General features: G+C 43.7%; 1 protein-coding gene across 2 annotated transcripts in view; it reads left to right on the forward strand.

Moving 5' to 3' along the window:
• LOC128738790 (transmembrane channel-like protein 7) overlaps positions 1 to 18,650 on the forward strand; it is a 42,740-nt gene extending 24,090 nt beyond the window's left edge. For both annotated transcript variants that reach the window (XM_053834171.1, XM_053834172.1), the window contains 3 exons: positions 44 to 175; positions 14,461 to 14,561; positions 14,631 to 18,650. In XM_053834171.1, the coding sequence (XP_053690146.1) occupies positions 44 to 175; positions 14,461 to 14,561; positions 14,631 to 17,207 (2,810 nt within the window). In that variant the 3' untranslated portion in view covers positions 17,208 to 18,650. The remainder of the gene's footprint in view (positions 1 to 43; positions 176 to 14,460; positions 14,562 to 14,630) is intronic.
• The last annotated feature ends 3,571 nt before the right edge of the window (positions 18,651 to 22,221 follow it).

Below are 22,221 nucleotides of genomic sequence, written 5' to 3' on the forward strand. Positions count from 1 at the left end.
ACGGCAAAAGTGCTTCAGTTGAAAACTGTTTTCCATATTTCAGCCACTACTCGGCGGGTGCGTCCATCCCAGCAGGATACGAAAGGAACCCGCAGGAGGACAAGCTTTTCCACTGCAGCTCGAAGGGGATCGCAGTATCACGAAATTCAAGTAGCCACACTACCTGATCTATCAGGTAAGTGATTCTATCATAGTCGAACTTAAAATCTTCGTGAATGCATTCGGTAATATGCATACTGTGGCACATGTGACCGTCAAACGGAGTGACTATTTGATTTTTGAGGGTGCTAATCACATTTGAAGCGTGATGCGTCGTGTGTTTACCGACTGTTATCACATTTCAAAGCAAAACTAACTGCCGACGACACACTCGATAGCCACATGACTGACAGCTCATAATCTGCTTATCGAGTGTAGCGAAACTTGATAGTTTTGTTTTGAGTGTGTCATATGAATTTTTTTAAAGTAAAAAAAACTTCTATGGCTTTGACTGGCCACAGTCTGGTCCCCCGTTAATCAACGTTCTAATCTGAAGTATTCTGCGAAATGCGACTCCGGAAGAGCGTTGTCGCTTTCAGCAATTAACTGAATTGCTTAATTGTGATCTGGCCGACCGTTGTTCAGACTTCATTGAGGCCGACAGAGTGATAACGACATCTTTATTAGACATTCCGGTTGTATGTATGTCCTAACGTTGTGAGGCCATAACTCATAGCCATTTATATTCATTGTGTCGGCTTTGAGTCATTGATTCGCCAGCCTGCGCGAGCTGTTATGAGGTCGTTGGACTGCTAATACATCACTGTAACGAAGATGCATGACTCCGAAGACCAAAGGCCAGCAATAATCTAATCAGAGCTAAGTGCACTGACTCAAGTGTTCCGGAGGCTCCTTGGCAGATGGAATTAATGTAGGGCAGATCATTGCATTCGTCTCGAGTGTTTCAATTGTTGCATGGGAGTTTGTTCTGCGACGAAAAACAAGATCTCTACTTTCTCAGATGTTTTTTAGAATAATGATTTTCATTCTAGTAAGGACACAACAGCTTTATAATTAAATCTCTGCAAGAACAAGTATTATCGAAAGATTTTCAATTAATTTATGGTTTCCTATTCTATTCTCTAATCACTGATTTCAAAGAAAAGACGTTCACGAAAAGATTTGAAGACCAGTTTGAAAATTTTAATTAAAATAAATCAAAATTTAAAAATGAAATTAACTAGTTTAAACGAATTTAATCAATTCAAAATAGTTATGTGATTTTAATACCTTCCATCTTAGGCCTGCAAAAAATAAAACTTAATGAAAATTTACGCTAATATAGCTATCTTCCAAAGTTCCAAGTCGATCACTTCTCTTGCAGGTAATGACGATTTTAAAACTTAGATCATATTCTGTTCTGAGTGTTCTAAGTTCGGAGATCTTTCGCCGTTGTTAGGATTAGTCCAGGCTCGCCAACAATTGCTTTTTGGCACCTGCAGCCCCCTGCATCTTTTATATTAGACACATTTTTGTCAATACTACAATCTTATTTCGGATATAACCTTCAGCTATTTTGAAGGCGAGGAACGCCCAGCATCAGTCGATTGCAGAAAATGTGTGAAACTCGGGTAAACAAAAATCAGAGCTACAAGAAATCATCACTCCTATGTATCTACTGTACATTAAGAATAAGAAGTGTCCGTTCAATCTACCTGTCTGAAACAAATCTTATAAGTAGCTTTAACGCTCCGCAAATTGTACGGTGTAGTTTGGAGAATTTGAACTGTTCGCACGCCAACCTTTAATCTGCAGTGGACCTCCTTCAAAATTTGTTCCATTGCCTGTTTTTTTAAGTATACCTGTATACTTACACCTTCAAAATTCAATTCTTTGTGGTTCTCATCCTAGGTTCACACGACTGTCACTGGAAGTACACTCAAAAGACCTAACCTAATTGCTAGCTAATTAGCATTAGAGAGTCCTCTTTTGCGATTTATTTAATTTTCTTATAATCCTTTGAGCAGGGAGTATCCAATTATGGAAAAAGGTATCATACGTGCTCCTATCTATGCTAATATCTATAGTTGAAATCATTAAATACCATTTGAGATGAAAATCGACACATTGTCGGAACTTAATTCATCTGTTTGTCAACGTTGTGTAAGTTATCATCCGTATTTAACATACTAAATAACTTTGTAAAACATTTCAAAACAATAAAAAATTGTGTATGAAGTTATGGAGCCTAATTGAGTGTTTGAACATTCAAATCTTTAAATTTGGAACTAATAGGGGAAAATTAGATTAAAAATCAGAGGGGTTGTGCACAAGACACGACCGCATATATAGGTGACGCAGGACTACGTAAGTCTCTTTGTAGTGATAGTAGCATGTATTCATGCTTGTAATCATTCAATTCTGCATGTATACATGCTATATGCAACATATATACATGCTACATGCGTTGTATGTAACATTTATCAAAGTAGTAACATTGCATACGTTATATTCTCAAAAGATTTCAGAGTTATTTCTATGTGCATTTGGATACAATTTAACAAAATCAAGAACACTAACTATTACTTTCCTGCTACCTTACTGGAATTAAAGATTGTTTTTATTATCCATGGTTTCCCACGTTGAAAGGATTTTACCAATTCAATCCTATTTTATCAACAGCACATCTTTTCACTACACTTCTAATGAAACGGCAAGCATGTGTATTTATACAGAGTCGTATTATAACCGAACACTACAGCTGCAGCACATTTTTCCAACACAGATATCAAATTCGCCGAGGTTTAATCGTCACGCAGTAAAGAATTTGCGATCTGTTGGGACAACGAGCTTGTGTCATTTTTTCAGGCACACTTCCCTAACACCAGGGCTGTCATTCGCTCACACTATGCGCCCAATGTTCCAATATTATGCCTTGTCGCACAGAGCGATTCGGCAACACACCTCTACAGCTAATATGCACACAGCGTACGAGCGAAAGCGGAGTGGGAGCGATCGACAGCACTCGGTGAAAATCGCCCAGTCAGTGATCATCCAAACAGCACTTGGTGCTGCCCTTTGCCACACTCCGTGCGGAATTAACAAAAAATTATTTTGTATTTACAAATTTTCTGCCCTTTTAAAAGTGAAAATACACCCTGCACTGAACAACTAATATGGTCTATGCTAAGTTAGTACGGTTCAGGCGACGCAACAGAAAAAACGTTTTTTTCAATCACACCATTTCAACTGACCCAGCGCAGGGTGTACAATCCAGCCGCGCAGAGTGTGGCTCTTGGTGTGGTAAAGCACGCAGCAAATTTATCACTCTGCGTTTGCGACTGCCTTTTCCTGGTGCGCGTAAAACACGAAAGAGCGTGTTTAGCAAAAGAGACACTGAAGGGAATTTGTGGGCGAACACACACCGCATGGCGAGTGTTGTGTTGTTTAAGAATGTGTGTCGGCGCTGCGGTTTATGCCACCTCTGCCTAACACAGACATCAGATTGGACTAGGTTTAATCGCGTTCGTAAGAAAACTGTTGGCACGAGGGGACTTTGTCACTCTCTCTGGCGTACTTCCCAAGCAAGGACATCAAAATGGTCTAGGTTTAACCGCGGTGTTAAGAAATCTTGTTGAAATGAGGAAACTTGGTCACTTGTTTTGGCTTACTTCCCAAGCACAGATATCAAATTGGTATAGGTTTAGATCATCGTAAAGAATCTTCCAACCAATCACGAAGCGAGAATTCTGGTAAAACATAGGTTCATTATTTTCAATTTTTCAATAGTTCAACATCAAGAATCCATACTTTTCTTCATTTGAGTCAATTCTTAGAAGATTTGCCGATCGATTGGTGTAAGAATATTGAAAATCGATCGGAAAACCGCTGAGCTATTAGCGCTCAAAACCTTTCATTTTTCGTGACGCTCGCATTTTTTGATTTTTTGGAATGACACCCTATCTCAAAACTTGCCGTAAGACGTAGTCCTACGTCAAAAAAATTTGTATTGCCCTATTAAGTGGATTCATGGTTACCCTAATAGTTCCGGGTTTCGGAAAAAAATCATGCAAAGTAATTTCCACATTTTTGCCTATAACTTTTGAACGAAACGTTGTACCATAAACCAATTCAATAGTAATGTACAAGATTCTAGCACCTTTCAAGCAAAATAGCGACCGAATCGGTTCAGCAGAAACGAGAAACAGAAACCTGGAAAAACTATTTAAGCATTGCCACGAGGGAGACCGATTTGACCAAGTATCGACGAGCGCGGAATGAACTGACCACGAGCTTGAGGAGGAAAAAGCGCCAGAAGAAGGACAGAGATCGTGAATAACTATTGCGGGCTAACAAGAAGCGCAAGTTCTATGAAAAGTTGAACCTATCTCGTAAAGAATACACACCGAAGCCTGATATCTGTAGGGACAAAGTGGGAAACCTGGTCACAAACGAGTGCGAGGTGTAAGCAGCTCTTCGAAGGGCATCTCAATAGCGATATAACAGAAGGAAACAGATCGGAAGTTAAGCAGGGATTGCCTACAAACGATAACAGCATGTCGACCGCCGGAAAAGACCGGCTCCCAGCAGAACTCTACGAAAATGGCAAAGAACCACTAGCAACGGCACTTTACTGAATAATTTCAAGGATTTGAGTGGAGGATAAGCTACCGGAGGAATAGACGGAAGGTGTGGGCGATTGGCTCGATTGCTATAAATACTGTGGCATTACGCTCATCAACACTGCCTACAACTTAAGTGCTCTCCCAGATTTTGTTACGTCATCTATCCTCAATAGCAAGTATCAGCCCGTGCTACTGTGGATCAAATTTTCACACTTCGACAAATCGTCCAGAAATGTTGCGAGTATAATGTGCATATTTTCGTGGATTTCAGGGCAGCGTACAATATAATCTAGCGCGAAAAGCTATGGCAGGTAATGCATGTAGGGAACGAGCCGAGCTAGATGAATCAGCGTAAAACAAATCTAATGAAACTGAATTATTTACTTGAGTGTAACTGAAACCCCTTGCATAGGAAGAATACCGTCATACGAACGATGAGAGACAAGGAGAGAAATGAATCGTTCAATATGAGACTTACGCATACTGTGGCATGATATAGCATGCTCTAAACAAGTCAGTTTTTGGACGAACGTAGACTTTGACGGACGTTGTTCCGTATTCCGGAGGGCTCGGTTGGAAATAACCGACGGACACGACATTGGCGTAGTGCTCCCTAATTGTGAGTATGTTAAGTTGAATATAATAGTGGCGTCTGTCAAACGCCTGTTCGAGAAAATTAAAAAAGATGCTTGTGCGCATCTGGCTGTTTTCTGAACTGCCTCTGTGAAGGCTGTTTTTTGAACATATGTGTTTTTTTGCGTGTGTGATTGCGTGCCTCCGGGAAGGCAGAAAGGTTTGCTGAAACACGCTGGTATGCGTAGTTTGAACGCCTCTGGGAAGGCTGTGCAAAATCGTTTGTGTACGATAGCTCCCCTGAGAGGGACTTTTAGTAACTCGCTTGTGTGCGTCTTTCTTTATTGCAATACGCTGGTGTGCGCGAAAAGATGCTTGTGCGCATCTGGTTGTCTTCGGAACTGCCTCTGTGAGGGCTGTTTTTTGCACATGCTTGCGTGTGTGATTTGCGAGTATGATTCGCGTGCCTCCGGGAAGGCAGAATGGTTTACTGAAACACGCTGGTATGCGTAGTTTAATCGCCTCTGGGAAGGCTGTGCAAAATCGTTGCATACGATAGCTCCCCTGAGAGGGACTTTTAGTAACTCGCTTGTGTGCGTCTTACGTTATTGGAATACGCTGGTGTGCGCGAAAAGATGCTTGTGCGCATCTGGCTGTTTTCTGAACTGCCTCTGTGAAGGCTGTTTTTTGAACATATGTGTTTTGCGTGTGTGATTGCGTACCTCCGGGAAGGCAAAATGGTTTACTGAAACACGCTGGTATGCGTAGTTTGATCGCCTCTGGGAAGGCTGTGCGAAATCGTTTGTGTACGATAGCTCCCCTGAGAGGGATTTTTAGTAACTCGCTTGTGTGCGTCTTACTATTATTGGAATACGCTGGTGGGCGCGAATTAGTGGCGTCTGGCAAAGGTCTATTTGAGAAAATTGAAAAGATGCTTGTGCGCATCTGGCTGGTTTTTGAACTGCCTCTGTGAGGGCGACTTTTTCACATGCGTATTTTTTGCGTGTGATTTGCGATTATGATTCGCGTGCCTCCGGGAAGGCAGAATGGTTTACTGAAACACGCTGGTATGCGTAGTTTGATCGCCTCTGGGAAGGCTGTGCGTAATCGTTTGTGTACGATAGCTCCCCTGAGAGGGATTTTTGTAACTCGCTTGTGTGCATCTTACTATTATAGGAATACGCTGGTGTGCGCGAATTAGTGGCGTCTGGCAAAGGTCTATTTGAGAAAATTGAAAAGATGCTTGTGCGCATCTGGTTATTTTTTAGCTGCCTCTGTAAGGGCGACTTTTTGTATATGCTTTGTGTGTGATCGCGTGCTGAAACACGCTGGTATGCGTAATTTGATCGCCTCTGGGAAGACAGTGCAAATTTGTTTGTATGCGATTGCTCCCCTGAGAGGGACTTTTAGTAACTCGCTTGTGTGCGCCTGCCTTTTCGGAATACGGTGGTGTGGGCGTATTAGCGGTGTCTGGTAAACGTTCATCGGAGAAAGTTGAAAAGATGCTTGTATGCATCTGGTTATTTTTTTAGCTGCCTCTGTGAGGGCTACTTTTTGCATATGCTTCGTCGAAAAACACGAATCTGATCCTGATATCTTTTAGCTGCCTCTGTGAGGGCTACTTTTTGCATATGCTTCGTGTGTGAATCGCGTGCCTCTAGGAAGGTAGAAATAGAATAGTTTACTGAAACACGCTGATATACGTAGTTTGATCTGGCCTGTAGAAAATCGCTTGTGTGCGAAGGCTTCCCTGAGAGCTGATGATGAAAATGATGATTGCAATGACGGAAATAATTATGGTAATGACAAAACTGATTCTGGTGATAATGAAAGTAAGGATTGCAATGAAGAAAACAATTATAATAATGACTAAAGTGATGATGAAAATGAGGTAAATGATTATGGTAATATCGAATCTGACGTATGTGATGGCTGTAATGACGAATATAAAGATAGAAATGAAGTAAATGATGATGGCAATGACGAATCTGATGAAAGAGATGATTGTAAAGACGAAACGAAAGCGATGATGCTTATAACGAAAATGACGATGGTAATGCCAAAATAGCAATGGTAATGACGAAAATGATGAGGGTAATAACAAACGATAATGGTAATGACGACAATGATAGTATTGATAGTATAGATGTTGATTTTAATTATTTCGATGGCGTGAATGATGATTTTGAACGTTTTGATGATGTTGATGATTTTAATTATGTTAACGATTTTAATTATGTTAACGATTTTAATTATGATGATGGTAATGGTAATTATAATGGTAATGACGAAATTGATAGTGGTAATGATTAAAACGATGCGGATGTCAAAAATGATGATGGTCATAAGTTTTTTTTTGGTCAATTAATCAGAAGAGTAGAGGAGGGGGTGAATGTAGGGAACGAGCCGAGCTAGATGAATCAGCGTAAAACAAATCTAATGAAACTGAATTATTTACTTGAGTGTAACTGAAACCCCTTGCATAGGAAGAATACCGTCATACGAACGATGAGAGACAAGGAGAGAAATGAATCGTTCAATATGAGACTTACGCATACTGTGGCATGATATAGCATGCTCTAAACAAGTCAGTTTTTGGACGAACGTAGACTTTGACGGACGTTGTTCCGTATTCCGGAGGGCTCGGTTGGAAATAACCGACGGACACGACAATGCACAAGACCGGTTTCCCAGACGAACTGAAGCGGTTGATCAAAGATACCCTGGAGCGAGTCATGTGCAACGTGCGTGTTTCGAGAGCATTCTCGAGTCCGTTCGAAACAGTCGTCCTTGCCTTGAAAGCAAGGCGATCGCGAAGAAAATGTACCGGGTATTTGACCTCGAAAATTTTCGCTAATTTTCACTAATCAGTAAACATGTTGACAAAAAAAAAGTTATAATAGAAATCATATGACTGCTACATCTTGTATGAGCCGATCGATCGGTATCTAAACCATGAAAATCCATTCATAATTGGCAGAGTGTGCCAGTCACGCTCGCATTTTTTGATTTTTTGAAATGACACCCTATCCCAAACCTTGTCGTAAGGCGTAGTACCATGCCCGCTGCCATGTGGTCATCGAGGCCGATCTTGTGGTTCTCCGTATGCCTCTAGTTGGTTGAAGCACTCAACGTCCTCACTGATAATGATGCCAATAGGCATCATACCCGCTAAGACGCAGATTGCGTGATATGAAACTGTGCGACAGGCACTCGCCACTCTCAAGCTCATGAGACGATAGGTACTTTCCAGCTTACCTAGGTAGCTTTTGGTTCCTAACGCCGATGATCACACCGGTCCGCCATATCTAAGTATGGACTGGACCACGTTGGCTAAAAGCCTTCGCTTGCTGCCATATACCGCAGAGATATTAGACATCATACGAGACAATGCCGAAATAGCTGTGGAAGCCTTCTTGCAGGCATAGTCGACGTGGCTCCCGAACTTGAGCTTGTCGTCGACCATGACTCCAAGGAGTTTTAAGGACCGCGTTGACGAAATAGTGCAGTCCCCGACGCTGATATTTGCTTGCTGCACCGACTTGCGGTTGTTCATCACGATAACCTCCGTTTTATGATGCGCTAGGTCCAGTTTCCTGGATCGCATCCAATCTTCAACAATGCTTATAGAGTGAGCAGCCGTCAACTCAACCTCTCTGATAGATTCACCGTAGACTTCCAAGGTAATATCGTCCGCAAAGCCGACAATCACCATCCCTACCGGGAACTTTAGCTTCAACACCTCATCATACATGACGTTCCACAACACCGGACCCAGTATGGAACCTTGCGGAACCCCTGAGGTGATTGGAACGCATTTCTGACCCTCCTCCGTGTTGTAGCATAGCACACGATTCTGGAAATTTGTTTCCAGAATTCTGTACAGCGACACCGGCACTTGGACGTTCCGAAGCGAGCTGGCTATGCAGTCCCAGCTAGCGCTATCAAACGCATTTCTCACGTCGAGTGTGACAACTGCGCAATAGCGGATACCCGTCATCTTACGCTGGATTACCACCTCGGCTGTCTTAGTGACAGAAAAGATGGCATCCACCGTAGATTTGCCTTTACGGAAGCCGAATTGGTTCCTTGACAGACCGTTTGTACCCTCCGTGTACTGTACGAGTCTGTTAAGGATAACCCTCTCTAGCACCTTGCCGGCAGTATCGAGTAGACAGATCGGCCTATATGACGAGGGGACACCCGGAGGTTTTCCCGGCTTCGGCAATAGGACCAGGTTCTGTCGCTTCCATCTGTCCGGGAAGTGGCCAGCTTCCAGGCATCTATTCATTACTGCCCCGAATAATTCGGGAGCCTCTAAAATAGCCGCTTTAATGGCCATATTCGGGATACCGTCTGGCCCCGGTGCCTTGCTCACCTTTAGAGATTTAGCGATATCAATGAGTTCCTCGTTCGTAACCGTCACTTCCTCCCCGACCTCCAAACCGCCGTCGCCCACGTTACTTTGGATGTTCGGCTGGGAGGCCGACCATCCTACGCTATGGTCTGAGATACTGGAACGTCGGCCGTGGGACGACTCAGCGGCCTGGGGCCAGGGCCTTGGCTCGTGGCGCGGAAAGAGGCCCTCGATGATCCGCTCCAGCATCTCTGGCGATTGCTCAGAGGCGCCCTCACACCCTTGGTCATTGCCATTACGACTCTGTAGGCATCACCCCACGGGTTCGCTTTAAAAGGAGGCTCGTTTACCAGCTTTTATCCCGCTCTTAAGCGCTGCGCGTGCAGCAACAAGTGCCACTCGACTTTCAGCCCTACCTTCGTCCGAACGAGCTCTTTGCATAATTCTCCTCGCACGAAAGCACGCTTCGCGGAGTTCCGCAATTTCATCTGTCCACCAGTAAGCCGGTGACCTGCCATACCTAGGTCGACTTTTCCTAGGCATGGTAGCGTCACACGATCGCGACAGTACCTCAACCAAATGATCAGCGTTCGGATCGGGCATACCGCGATCACCGCACTCTCTCCGGATCGCTTCCACAAATACTTCGGGATCGAAGTATGATGTCTTCCATCCACGGGTGGTTGGAGTGTTGGCCCTACTCGCCGCCTGCCGCCTCGTTATCTGACCGACACCATAGCGGACCGCCTGATGGTCACTGTGAGTGTAGCCATTGTCTACCCTCCAGTTTCCTATCAGACCAGGACTGCCGAATGTCACGTCGAAGATAGACTCCGCACCGTTCCTACTGAAGGTACTTGTGTTGCCGACGTTGGCCAGATCTACGTTAAGCTTTGCCAGAGCCTCAAGCAGAATCCGACCCCTATGGTTCGTGCGATGACTTCCCCACTCTACCGCCCAAGCATTAAAGTCGCCCGCCACAACCACCAGCCTTAAACCAGTCAGCACAACTGATACTCTGTCTGCCATCCGCGTAAACTGCTCGTTAGACCAACTCGGCGGAGCATAACAGCTGCAGTAGAATACTCCACCCACTTTGGCAACCGCAAATCCCTCGTCTGCAGTTGACACAACCTCCTGAACCGGGAACCTGCTTGTCGTCCATATAGCCGCCGTCCTAGCCCTATCCGAGACCCAGTTGCCGTTTCCGACACGGACGCGATATGGATCCGAGATTATGACAATGTCCATTGCTGCATACTGACATCCCACTTTTAGCCTAGCAGCTTTCAGCGCTTCGTTTCCGTCAGTCAGCGGAAGTCGTATGGTGGCTACCTGGGTCCCGGCCGGACCCTTGCGTAGGCGAACCGCCTCGGTTGCCACCACCACTCCACTTTGCTCTTTGAGAGCTTGTACGACCTCGCGCACTTCGGTGATCTCGTCCAGGTTCTTATTTATTTATTTAATTGCTTAGTCAACAGGTAAAAAATCACCCCAATGACAGATTGTGCTATATAACTATAGATGCATAAAGGTACACAAGCATAAACAACATAAATTAACATAATACACGCTTAAAACTACACTTATTAGTTTGTCGAGATACATTAAAATTAAATACGTTATAACATTTGTTGAATACACGAGACATGCTACGCATTGGTTCGTTAAGTCCATAATTTGTTCTCGCAGGACCAATGCTGAGGAACGAATGGGACCGAAGATTGCGGCGACGTATGCTGATATCCAAGGTACTGAGCAGCGCAGAACAATCGATGTGTCCTTGCAAGAGATCACCAATAAAGGACGCTTTTGCTACATTTCGTCTCTCCTCTAGTAGTTCCAAATTAATAAGCATGCATCTGCTTTTATAGCTAGGCAGATTTGATGGAGCCGTCCACCTGAGATGACGTAGAGCGAAGCGAATGAATTTTCGCTGAATAGCCTCAATGCGTTGAGTTTCGTTCTGGTAATAAGGAGACCAGACGATGGACGCATATTCTAGGACAGGTCGCACAATCGAGCAATATAGAGTTTTCAGGCAGTAAACACCCTTAACTTCTTCGCAAAGCGAAATAAAAAGCCTAGCTGCGAAGAGGCTTTTGACACGATGTAAGCGACGTGATCCTTAAAGGTTAGTTTAATGTCGATTAGGATTCCCAAATCCTTGACTGTTGATTCGCGCTTTAGCTGCACACCCTCTAAGGCATAGTTTAAGTGGAATAGTGATTGTCTTCGACCAAAAGAGATTATCGAGCATTTGGATACGTTAAGCGACATGCGGTTCATTTGGCACCATTCTGCGAAAACTTCCAGCTGTTTTTGTAGGAAAAGTGCATCTTGTGGTTGTTTTATAGTGTAGTATAGCTTTAAATCGTCGGCGTACGAGAGTTTCATGCAGTTCAAAATCAAATTGACATCGTTCATATATAACAAGAATAAAAAAGGCCCAAGATGACTCCCTTGTGGAACGCCGGACCAAACTGAGAACCTATGATCACCTATTTTAACAGACATACTCCGACCGCTTAGGTAAGATTGGAGCCAAAGAAGCAAATGTTCATTCATGCCCAGTTTATCATATTTAGCTATCGCTATTTGATGATTCATAGTATCAAATGCTGCGGATAAGTCTGTGTATATTGCGTCCACTTGATTGCCAGTCTCTATTTGGCGTATTACAAACGACGTGAAGCAGGTTAAGTTGGTTGACGTAGATCGTTTTGGCATAAATCCGTGCTGATCAGGCGAAATGTAATGTTTGTATCTCTGGACTAGCTCTTGAAGAATAATTAACTCGAACAGTTTAGAAGTGGCACATAGTGGAGTAGGCTTCGAATAAACCATTGGACATCATAGAAGGCAACCCTGATTCTTTCCGTTGCTCATTCACGTGGCGCCAGAAGCTTCTGGGGTTTGCCTTGAGGCGGCGTTGCAGATTGTTCTGGTACGCGTTATACAGGCGATCGTTAAGTAGTTTATAATTAGCATTTGCTTCTAAATATTTTGTCTTCGTGGCTTCAGTGCGATGCTTACTGTGTTGTCTAAGGGCAGCACGTCTTAAGTTGGAGTCACTTCTGGACTTGTATGCGGAACTCTTCTTGGTGGCGTCCTTCTTTAACTCGAGGATCATATCGCCCGTGCGTGAGCGGCGGATGCTCCGCACCTCCGCGCCCAGATCCTTAAGTAGGGCGTCTCCTTTCATGGCCTTCAGAACCTCCGAGTATTTCGACCTGTCGGTTTTCAGGATAAGAGCGTCGTCCTTCTTCGTTCGCTTCCTTGCCGGTTTAGGTGGAGTTGTTTTTTTACTGGAGCCTCCTCTGCCTTTTCTCTTGGCCTTAACCTCGGTCCACGGGCCACCCGTCTTGGAGCTTCCCGCTGATTCATCGGTTAGCTCTGCCAACCCGCTAGCCTGAGGGCTTTTACCGATCAGGCGTTTTTTCGGTCCACCAGGGGTGCTATTCCCCAGGAACTGTCTCAGACGCTTGGCGGACGCCTTACCGCTGCTGCTAGCGCTTTCCGTGGCCTCCTGGGCCGCATTGCGACACTCCGTAAACGGACAGGCGTCCGTCTGAACTGCCTTCGACGCCTTCACGGTCACCTTCTTCGCCTCTCCTGCACGGGCCACGAGGTCGTTGTGCGTTTTGATCGCTGCATTCAAGATCCTCCGAAGTATGAGCAAGCTCTGCTTCAGGTCCTTGAAGAAATTGCCGCGACCTGACGTGAACTCGATTATTATATCGAGCTGCTGTGACTGTGACGCTGCTACCACTTTGGGTACAGCGTCTCTATTCTTCTCCATCGCCCTGATTAGCGCTGGGCCGTTCATCGCTGTGTCCGGCGTAGTAAGCATACCGCTGCCTTTGCCACCCACACTAGCGCTCCTAGTTGCATTCTTCTCCACCCTTGCTGGAGAACGTTGGATGCCTCCGCTAGCGAACGGGTTTTCCACCGTATCTACACTTGTTGTATTTTTGATTTTGTTTGAGTTGAGGGGAAAAAAGTCCGCCACATCAGAGCCCCTCATGATGCGGTAAGGGCTGATTACTGTGGAGAGCACTCTGGTACTCCACAGGCTCCGTGGTACCTCGTGGAGGTAGAGATAGGAGCTGCTAAATAAGAGGCTGTGGAACTTCGTGGTAGTTCTGGAGCGCATTATTCAACCATTTACCATCCGCGACGAGTATCTGCGAGTTTGTATTTAGCTAACAGCTAGGATCGTCGATCTTGTTCGTTATTGCAGCCCGAGCTGCTAATACCGATTACTCGCGAGGGCTCGCACTCTCGCCCATGAGTAGAAACGAGGGCGAAGATGAAGAATAAAAGTAAAAATAATGCAAAATCGGTATCCTTGTATACCACTAACCCTCACAGGCAGCTGGTCACACGTGAGTTGTTTGACTCGCGAGTGGGCTATGCAGAGGCTATGCGTTCGCCAGTGTGTAGGTAGCAAAATGTCTGCACACAGCAACAACGGCTGTTTGTCTTACGCTTGCGTGTTGCGTCCAAATGCCAAAATCAAAATAGAGACATCATTTTGCACGCACATACTTATAAAACGAGGGACGTTCATTTCGTTTTAGTTTCGTTTTAGCTGTACTGGCAGGAGCATCAGACCGAGAAGAACAGAACGTAGCAAGAAAGATGGTCACCTTCCAGCCTCCTGCAGTCAACTCGTACAAAATCTGTCAAAATAACAGATACGTTGACACACAATTTATAAAGCTCATATATAGTATCAAAACGAATCCTTATGACAACAAATTTTGTTGTTGATTCATTTTCGATAGCCATCAGGAAAACGAATAATTGAACCATTCTTTTTCAAATAGTTAGAAATAATTTCTGAATTGGTGTTAGTTGTTATACTCTACCATTATAATGAACTCATTAATCTAAAGCACAACCATCTCGCCTCTTTTGCAGAAAATCTTATCAACGAAGAACGCACATGGGAGGAAATACAAGAAATCAAGTCAATGCCCGTTCCGATGGCACAAAAACGCGAAATGAAAGCACAACTTCAGGTATTAACTATTGAACAACATAAAATTTAATTTCAAGTTGAAAATCTAATCATTCCACCCTCATTCCAGAACGCCACCAAACTGCGCCTGCAAGGCTTCGAGCAGATCAAATGGCGGCGCCGGAAAGCGTGGCAAAGCATTCGGGCCAAGTGGAGCGAGTATCGTACCAAGCTGGAACTGTGGCGAATGTCACTGAAAACCATCGAGGGCAATTTCGGCACCGGAGTGGTCGCCTACTTTCTCTTTCTGCGGTGGCTTATGTTTCTGAACCTGATCGTGTTTGGACTGATGTCGATGTTCATCGTGCTGCCGCACGTTATCATGACGGAACCCCAGGATGTACCCTGTGAGCAATCGGTGGACGCAAGCTCGGTCCAATGTTGCTCTGAGTCGTACCTAAACGCGACGCGAAATGTGCAGTTTTCCGTGCTTGATGTTATACAGGGTACGGGATTTATGGAGAGTACGCTGTTGTTCTACGGAATGTACACCAATATGATCTATGGGTACAGCCCATTGGAGGACCGTCTTTCATCGTTAGCCATCAGAACGTTATCGACGACGACGTCGACTACAACGTCGACGACGACAGTGGTGCCACCAAGTAGCAGCGTAAGTAGCAGCAGTAGTAGTACTAGTACTACAGAAGCTAGTACCACCGTGATCAGTGCAGTTGCAGAGGAGATTAGGAGTAGTAACTTCAGTAGTCTTAATGACAGTTTTTTCGAGGCGTTCATGATGGAAGCAGACGAAGCTATCGACCAAAGTACGGCTGGCGCAAGCTCTGGTACGATTCTGTACTATGACTTCCCCCTGGTTTACGTGATAATAACGGCCATTTGCTACGTGGTCGCGTTAATTGCGATCATGAAGGCTGTCGTGCGGCAGTTCAAGGATCGCATTGCCGAAGGCGAAGGTCTATTCTATCAGTACTGTAATTTAGTCTTCGGAGGCTGGGACTTTTGCATCCACAACGAAAAGTCCGCTGATATTAAACATAAGGCACTTTATAATGAGATTCGTTCGCTGCTTCACACGAAGCGTTTCGAAAATGAGCGCATTAATCGCTCGCGAGATTTTATGGTTAAACTTATTGCTATACGATTCTTCATTAATTTTGTAGTCGTGATGATACTGCTTTTAGCAGTGGTGATTATATATGTACTGTTTAATGAGTCAATGTCAAAGTTGGAGCCGAATTTTCAACCGAATCATTTGGTGAATTTTCCTCGTGTTCCGTCGTGGCAAACGATCTCCTCGTTCGGATATTCCACCACCCTGGAGACGACATCCACTAGCTCAACTCCTCCGTATTACATGATCTCACGAGATTCTCCCTCCTCGCCGACGATGTCGGATCAGATAGAGCACAACCTGTCGGAACGGTTAGAAGTGCTCTTCTACGAGTTCCTTCCCTATATAGCGATCGTATGTATGAATCTTGTAGTTCCACTTTTCTTTAACTATCTTGTTCAGTTTGAAAAGTATTCTCCGCTGTTTGTGATCAAAATCTCTCTCTTCCGGACAGTTTTCCTCCGACTATCATCGCTGGCGGTTTTGCTGAGTCGGTTTTACTTTGTCATCAAGTCCAAATCGTTCCAAACATCGGCAACGAATGGAACGGACTTTGCGGCGAATTATACCATCGAAACTAATAGCTCACTGACTGAACAATGCTATGATGCTAATCGGGGAACACCACAATGCTGGGAAACGTTCGTCGGTCAACAGTTTTACAAACTGTTCATTGTTGACTTCGTCACACACTTTTTGGTGACCTTCTTCGTCAACTTTCCTCGTGCACTGTTTGCGCGGCACTCCAACAGCCGCATTGCTAAGTTCATTGGGGAACAAGAGTTCGAGTTGTCGAAGCATGTTCTAGATGTGATCTATTCACAAACCCTCTGTTGGCTTGGAACCTTCTACACGCCATTTCTCCCAGCAATAGCAGCGGTGTTGTTCTTTTTTATGTTCTACATCAAAAAGTTCGCCTGTCTTGTCAATTCGAATCCTTCCTCCATCCTATATCGGGCGTCGCGTTCGAATTCGTTATTCATGTCAACTCTTCTGATTTCTTTCACCGTTGCAATCATCCCGGTAGTGTACGCTTGGGCCGAAATCATTCCCTCTCGATCTTGTGGTCCTTTCCGAGGACTTCCTTCGGTTTGGGATCGAGCAATAAATGCCTTCATGAAGATGCCTCTGTTCTTCCAGAATATCATCTTCTACTTTGGCACGGCCTCGTTCGCAGTTCCCTGCTTTGTGATTCTTACCTTCTTCATCTACTACTATTATGCCGTATCGGCAGCCAACCGTCACATGGTATCGGTTCTCAAACATCAACTAGTTCTGGAAGGACACGATAAGCAGTTTCTGCTGAGCCGTCTAAGTCTCTTCATCAAGCAACAGCAGGAGTATCAAAAACGCATGATGAGACAGGCAGTCGAGCAGGGAATTCTGCCTCCGCAGGCCAACAACGTACAACATTCGAGCACTCCTCCGGTAGCACCGCCGAAACCGGTACAACTGAAACAGGATCAGCAGGAGCAGCAACCTCCGTTGCCTCCCCGGGCCGATAGGGACTCGAAACCAACCAGTAGGGATCGCGACCGGAAAGAGGCCGCCACTGGAGGAGAGGGCAAATAAAGCGATAGCAAAACCACTGAAGCCAAGACTACAAGAAGCAGGTCCAGCTGTTCTAATCCGCTTGAGTTGACCACTTCTACATGCCAACAAACCCAACCCACGCAACGGGAACGAAATTTTGTTCACGCTGCTGGGTAGACTGTATAGTTTGAGATTGCATAGTTCGTTCTACTATCTTCCTAAGTCTAGCAATGTCCCTAGTAATTCTATCATGAGTTTTTCATTTATTATGAAAGAAAAATGGAAGAACAAAATATAAGCGAAAACGTGATATTATATTCCACCTCTTTGTGAGTGAACTATGACTAAATTATTTATTTAAAAAATTATGACATAACCTGCAGACTACAGTCGAATGAATATAATTCCCTGGTTGCCATCTGCTGGTACATACAATGAGCGAATGAGCGCAGTTCAATGTTAGTAAAATTTTTAGAGGTAAGTCAAAAAGTAACGTTTTATGAAAATGCTAGCTAATTTAAAAACGCAAATGGATGAAATTACAAAATGATGAAAGTCAAGCGACAACGTCTGTTTTAAAAATTCAATTTCAGTAGAACTATAACCTGTAGATTAGCAGCAGCAACAATTATCGATAATCAATTATTTCAATATGACTATAATTTTGTTTGCAGTGCTTGAACAAACCACAACAAAGGATGACTTATTAAAGGAAAAATTTTATACATAAAATAAAAAATACAGAAAAGAGACTGCCATTTTGTGCTAGTTGTAAACTAATTGAAACCCGAACAAATTACAGTGCTAATACAAATTTAGAGAGAAAAACCACATTATGAAAGCGACAAACAAACGAACAAACAAAATAAAACAAAGCAAGTGTAAATATAAACAATAATCTCTATCCGTCAGTAAACGATCATCACAAGTAGAAAGTCTGTCATTTTGTATTCAATACCTATCGTATCGGATGCTTTCATCTTATTCAAGCGTCAGTCAGTCAAAGTGTAAAATGGTAGAAGTTTACGCAAAAGAAAAACTTGCATTTGTAAAAAAAAAATCAGCTCCACAACATAATTATCAAGCTTCGTAGTGTTTTCCATTCAGCGCAGACGCGCAAAGCGCTGCTATTCATCGTAATGCTTAAGAAAACTATTTGCACCACAACAATATGTTTGTTCAAACCAATCATCATCACACAACTATATACAGCCGTGTTCGAACTCCACCAAAGGGGGTGAATAAAACGTAAAAATTATACGTAATAAAAACACAACAACAATTTAGCAACTGCCATATTTGGTGCAGCTCGAATGTGGCCGAACGGAATAGGATTTCACCATCTGTGTAAACTGAGTGGAACTGTGTAAACTGTACGCATATTCAACCGAGAAAGAATAAAAACCACATTGATTCAATTTGTGTAATTTCTATTTGTATACATACCATACAAATCGAACAAACGCGAAAAAAAATTATGAAATCAGAAAATAAACCTTTGTATATGAAATTATCGCACTGTTTTGGTATGAATATTTAGATTTATCCGAATGTACCGAACCGATCGTCACGAAAATTTACGTTTAAGGATTTTCGAGTACCGGTAGTGTTTCTGCGCTATTAGCTTTACTCTTTCAGTTTCCATGTAAGAGTGCCAAGGCTCCAAGACAGCAGGAAGGAATGGTTGCTTGCGAAGGAAGCAGGAAGGAATGCCCACTTGCGTGGGCGCAACCGATGCCGTTAAGAAAGATGAAAAGTGGAACTGCGACGATTTCTACCGAGGTTTCTTTTGATCCGAATTCGGAACAGTCAGATGAATCCAGCGTTCGATCATCCGTTGGCCGGCCAACTCTTTCGGTAGAAGATCGATTGAAGGCGATGGAGGGAGAACAGAAGCGGTTGGAGCATGAGTGGGAAGCGGAAAAAATGATCCGGAAGAAAGAAATGGAGTTCCGATATACCCTTGAGAAAAATAAATTGGCTGGAAGAACAAAAAATTCGCGAAAAGGTATTGAAGTGCGAGCAGGAAACTGCAGGAAAAGTCTCGTGAATTGGAACACCAGCTGAAGGTTTAGCAAGACTATCTAAGAAGCTTACAGGAGGTAGAAAATAACTTCCAGGAAAGAATGTCTATCATTGACAAGCTTGGAAAGGTACAGGCGGGAAACAAAGTGAAATCCGTTTCACTTGCAAATCCCTAAACCGGCAAAGGGAAGGTTACGTAAGCAGGCGGTTGTTGCAGAGTCTGAATATAGCGAAGCAAGTAATGACTGCGACGAAGAAGTCACGTATCAGGAGAATAGCGAAAGTTATGAAACGTCATCAGAAAACGAATGTTTCTCGAATGCGTCGTGTTAAAAGCGTGGTGAATCAGACAAGTTGATTTCACAACGTTCTGAACCGACAAAGGCTCAACTACCAGTGAGGCATGGTATCAGTAAACAGTTGCATTCTCTGGCAGACCGGAAGATTGGCCATTGTTCTACGCTGCCTATATACATCATCGACGGAAGCCTGTGGGTTTAGTCACAATGACAATATGTCGCGCCTGCAGCAATGCCTAAAGGGCAACGCATTGGATCTCGTTCGTGGGCAACTTCTCCTGCCGAAATCTGTTCCTCGGATAATTCAAAAACTCCGTCGACCTGAGCAGCTACTGCAAAGTCATCTTGACCACATACACAAGCTGGATACCCAGAAACCTAATAACCTGCGTGGATTTATACCGTTTAGAAATGCGGTGGAACAATTATGTGAACACCTCGAAGCGACTGAGATGAAAGAGCATGTGGTGAATCCACTTCTTATTAAGGAAATTGTAAGAAAACTTCTGGATGCGGAGAATGGATAGAATACAAAAGAGAAAAAGGAAGGTGACTTTGCGTAAGTATTTTGTATTTTAGTCGATTCATCTGACATTTTTTGTATTATCTACATGAACATGAAACTTAAATCTAAAACAAAACTATTACAGCATCCTAGACCTTGTCAGTCTTCTACTAAAGATGCGTGAAGAAACGTCTCCAAAGTCAAATAATTCTTCGACCAGCGTGAAGGTGCGGATGCATGACGTCAGTGGTTCATAAAACCCGTACATAGTCCGATGGAATCTGGTTGTCAGTAAATTCGATGAGCGAAGCTGTCTACGTGAAGCACGAACTCAGGGCGATACGAACAAATCTTCGTTGAACACGTTCTATTCTGGCTTTCCAACACAGGTTATGCGGATTCCAGATGACATAGGCATTCTCAAGTATTGGCCGTACCAACGCACAGTACAATGCCTGCAAGCAATGGGGATCTGTGAAGTCTCGGGAAATTTTTGTGATGACCCCAAGTTGTTGTGATGCTCTAGAGATGACAGCAGTATAATGTTGGTTGAACATGAACTTGTTATCCAACAGAACTCCAAGATCGCTGATCTGATCGACGTGTCCGAGAATAGCTCCGGTTATCCTGTAATCAAATGAGATGGGTGTATTACATCGATGGAATGTTATAACCACACATTTAGCAATGCTTATTGTGAGCTTGTTTTTATTACACCAATCAGCAAAGGTGTCCAACAGCGCTTGCTATCAGTAGCAACCAGCGATAGATTTCACAACGAGGTAGATCTTTAGATCATCGGCATATACCAGTGTGCATCCGGAACCAAGCAGAATGGCAATGTCGTTAAAGTACAAGGCGAATAGCAAAGGCCCAGGTTACTGCCTTGCAGAACACCAAAAGTATTACTGAATGCTCGTGAAACTGTGGAATCCAGCTTGACACGTAAAGTACGGTCTGTTAGATACGAAAGCGGCCTTAATATCTGTGTACACAGCGTGAATTTGAGTTCCTGTGAGATGCAGGTACTAGTGAAATCCATCAAGTTCGTCGCCACAAAATAACCTGGCATTAAACCATACTGGTCGACTGATATATAGTTTTTGGTGCTGTTCAGAATTATACCAACTACGATAATATAAAGAGCTTTGATCCAGCAGAAAGACTGATTTTACCTCTGTTCCTTACCTCTCGCTTTTCTCCTTTTTTAAATACGGAAAACAGATGGAACAGCATCAGACTGCGTGGTACATCCACTGGCGAACACAGAAGAAAAATGATCAGCAAACAATTTGCAAGATTCAGTAACAGTTGATGATTCCGTTCCACCCGAGAACACACTAGAAGGAATAGAAGATTCATTCCTTTTAGAGTTTACGAATGTCCAGCTTTTTGGAATACTTCGCAATCTGAATTGCGTCCGCAGTATATGTGATTTGTAGAGAGAAATATTTAGCCTACGGTATGCTTCGCTGGCAAATTTGAAAGCGCGTTTATTCTGCGGTGTTCGTTGCTTACGAAGTAGTCTCTGTTTTGCGTTTCGGTTCCGTTTCAATCTGTGCAACTCACTATTACTCCAGACAGGTTTTGAAGGAGGTCTGATTCTGGGAAGATTCTCGGTCAGCCAGGTGCAAATAGCATCGCAAAACCGCAATGCCATAGCATTCACTTCGATCTCGTCTAATAAAGTAGCCCATTCCAGAGACTATAGGTGGTCCACAACAACATCAAAGTTAATACGACGATAGTTCAGAGGCGCAATTTCGAAACTGACAGCTGAAACTTCAACGGGGCATGCCAGTATAGGCAAGAATAAACCGAATGGAGGATGTGGAAGATCAACAGGAAGTAGCGGAGAAATATCCCGAACCACAGCGATCTCTTGTTCAGGAACGCAGTAAACGAGGTCCAGTGTTCGTCCGAGATTATTACGCGGTGAATTAACTTGTTTCAAGTTCTGGAATTCAAATCCATCGACCACAACAGCGCTAGCAGCAGGAATCGGGAGAGAATTGTTGTACTGTACTCCATCCTCTTCATTAAACCAAGAAATTTGTGGTTGGTTATAATCACCACAAATGAGAATTCTTTCTTCTGAATAGACCTTGTCATGTAATTCACGAATTAAGAGAATATGCTCATCGATAAATTTGACAACTTTACTTCTGTCCGGTGGGATGTAAACTGCAGCAAAGAAAAACTTCATTCCTTTCGAGACAATTTC

The sequence above is a fragment of the Sabethes cyaneus genome, chromosome 2 (genome assembly GCF_943734655.1).
Source record: "Sabethes cyaneus chromosome 2, idSabCyanKW18_F2, whole genome shotgun sequence".
Classification (NCBI taxonomy): domain Eukaryota; kingdom Metazoa; phylum Arthropoda; class Insecta; order Diptera; family Culicidae; genus Sabethes; species Sabethes cyaneus.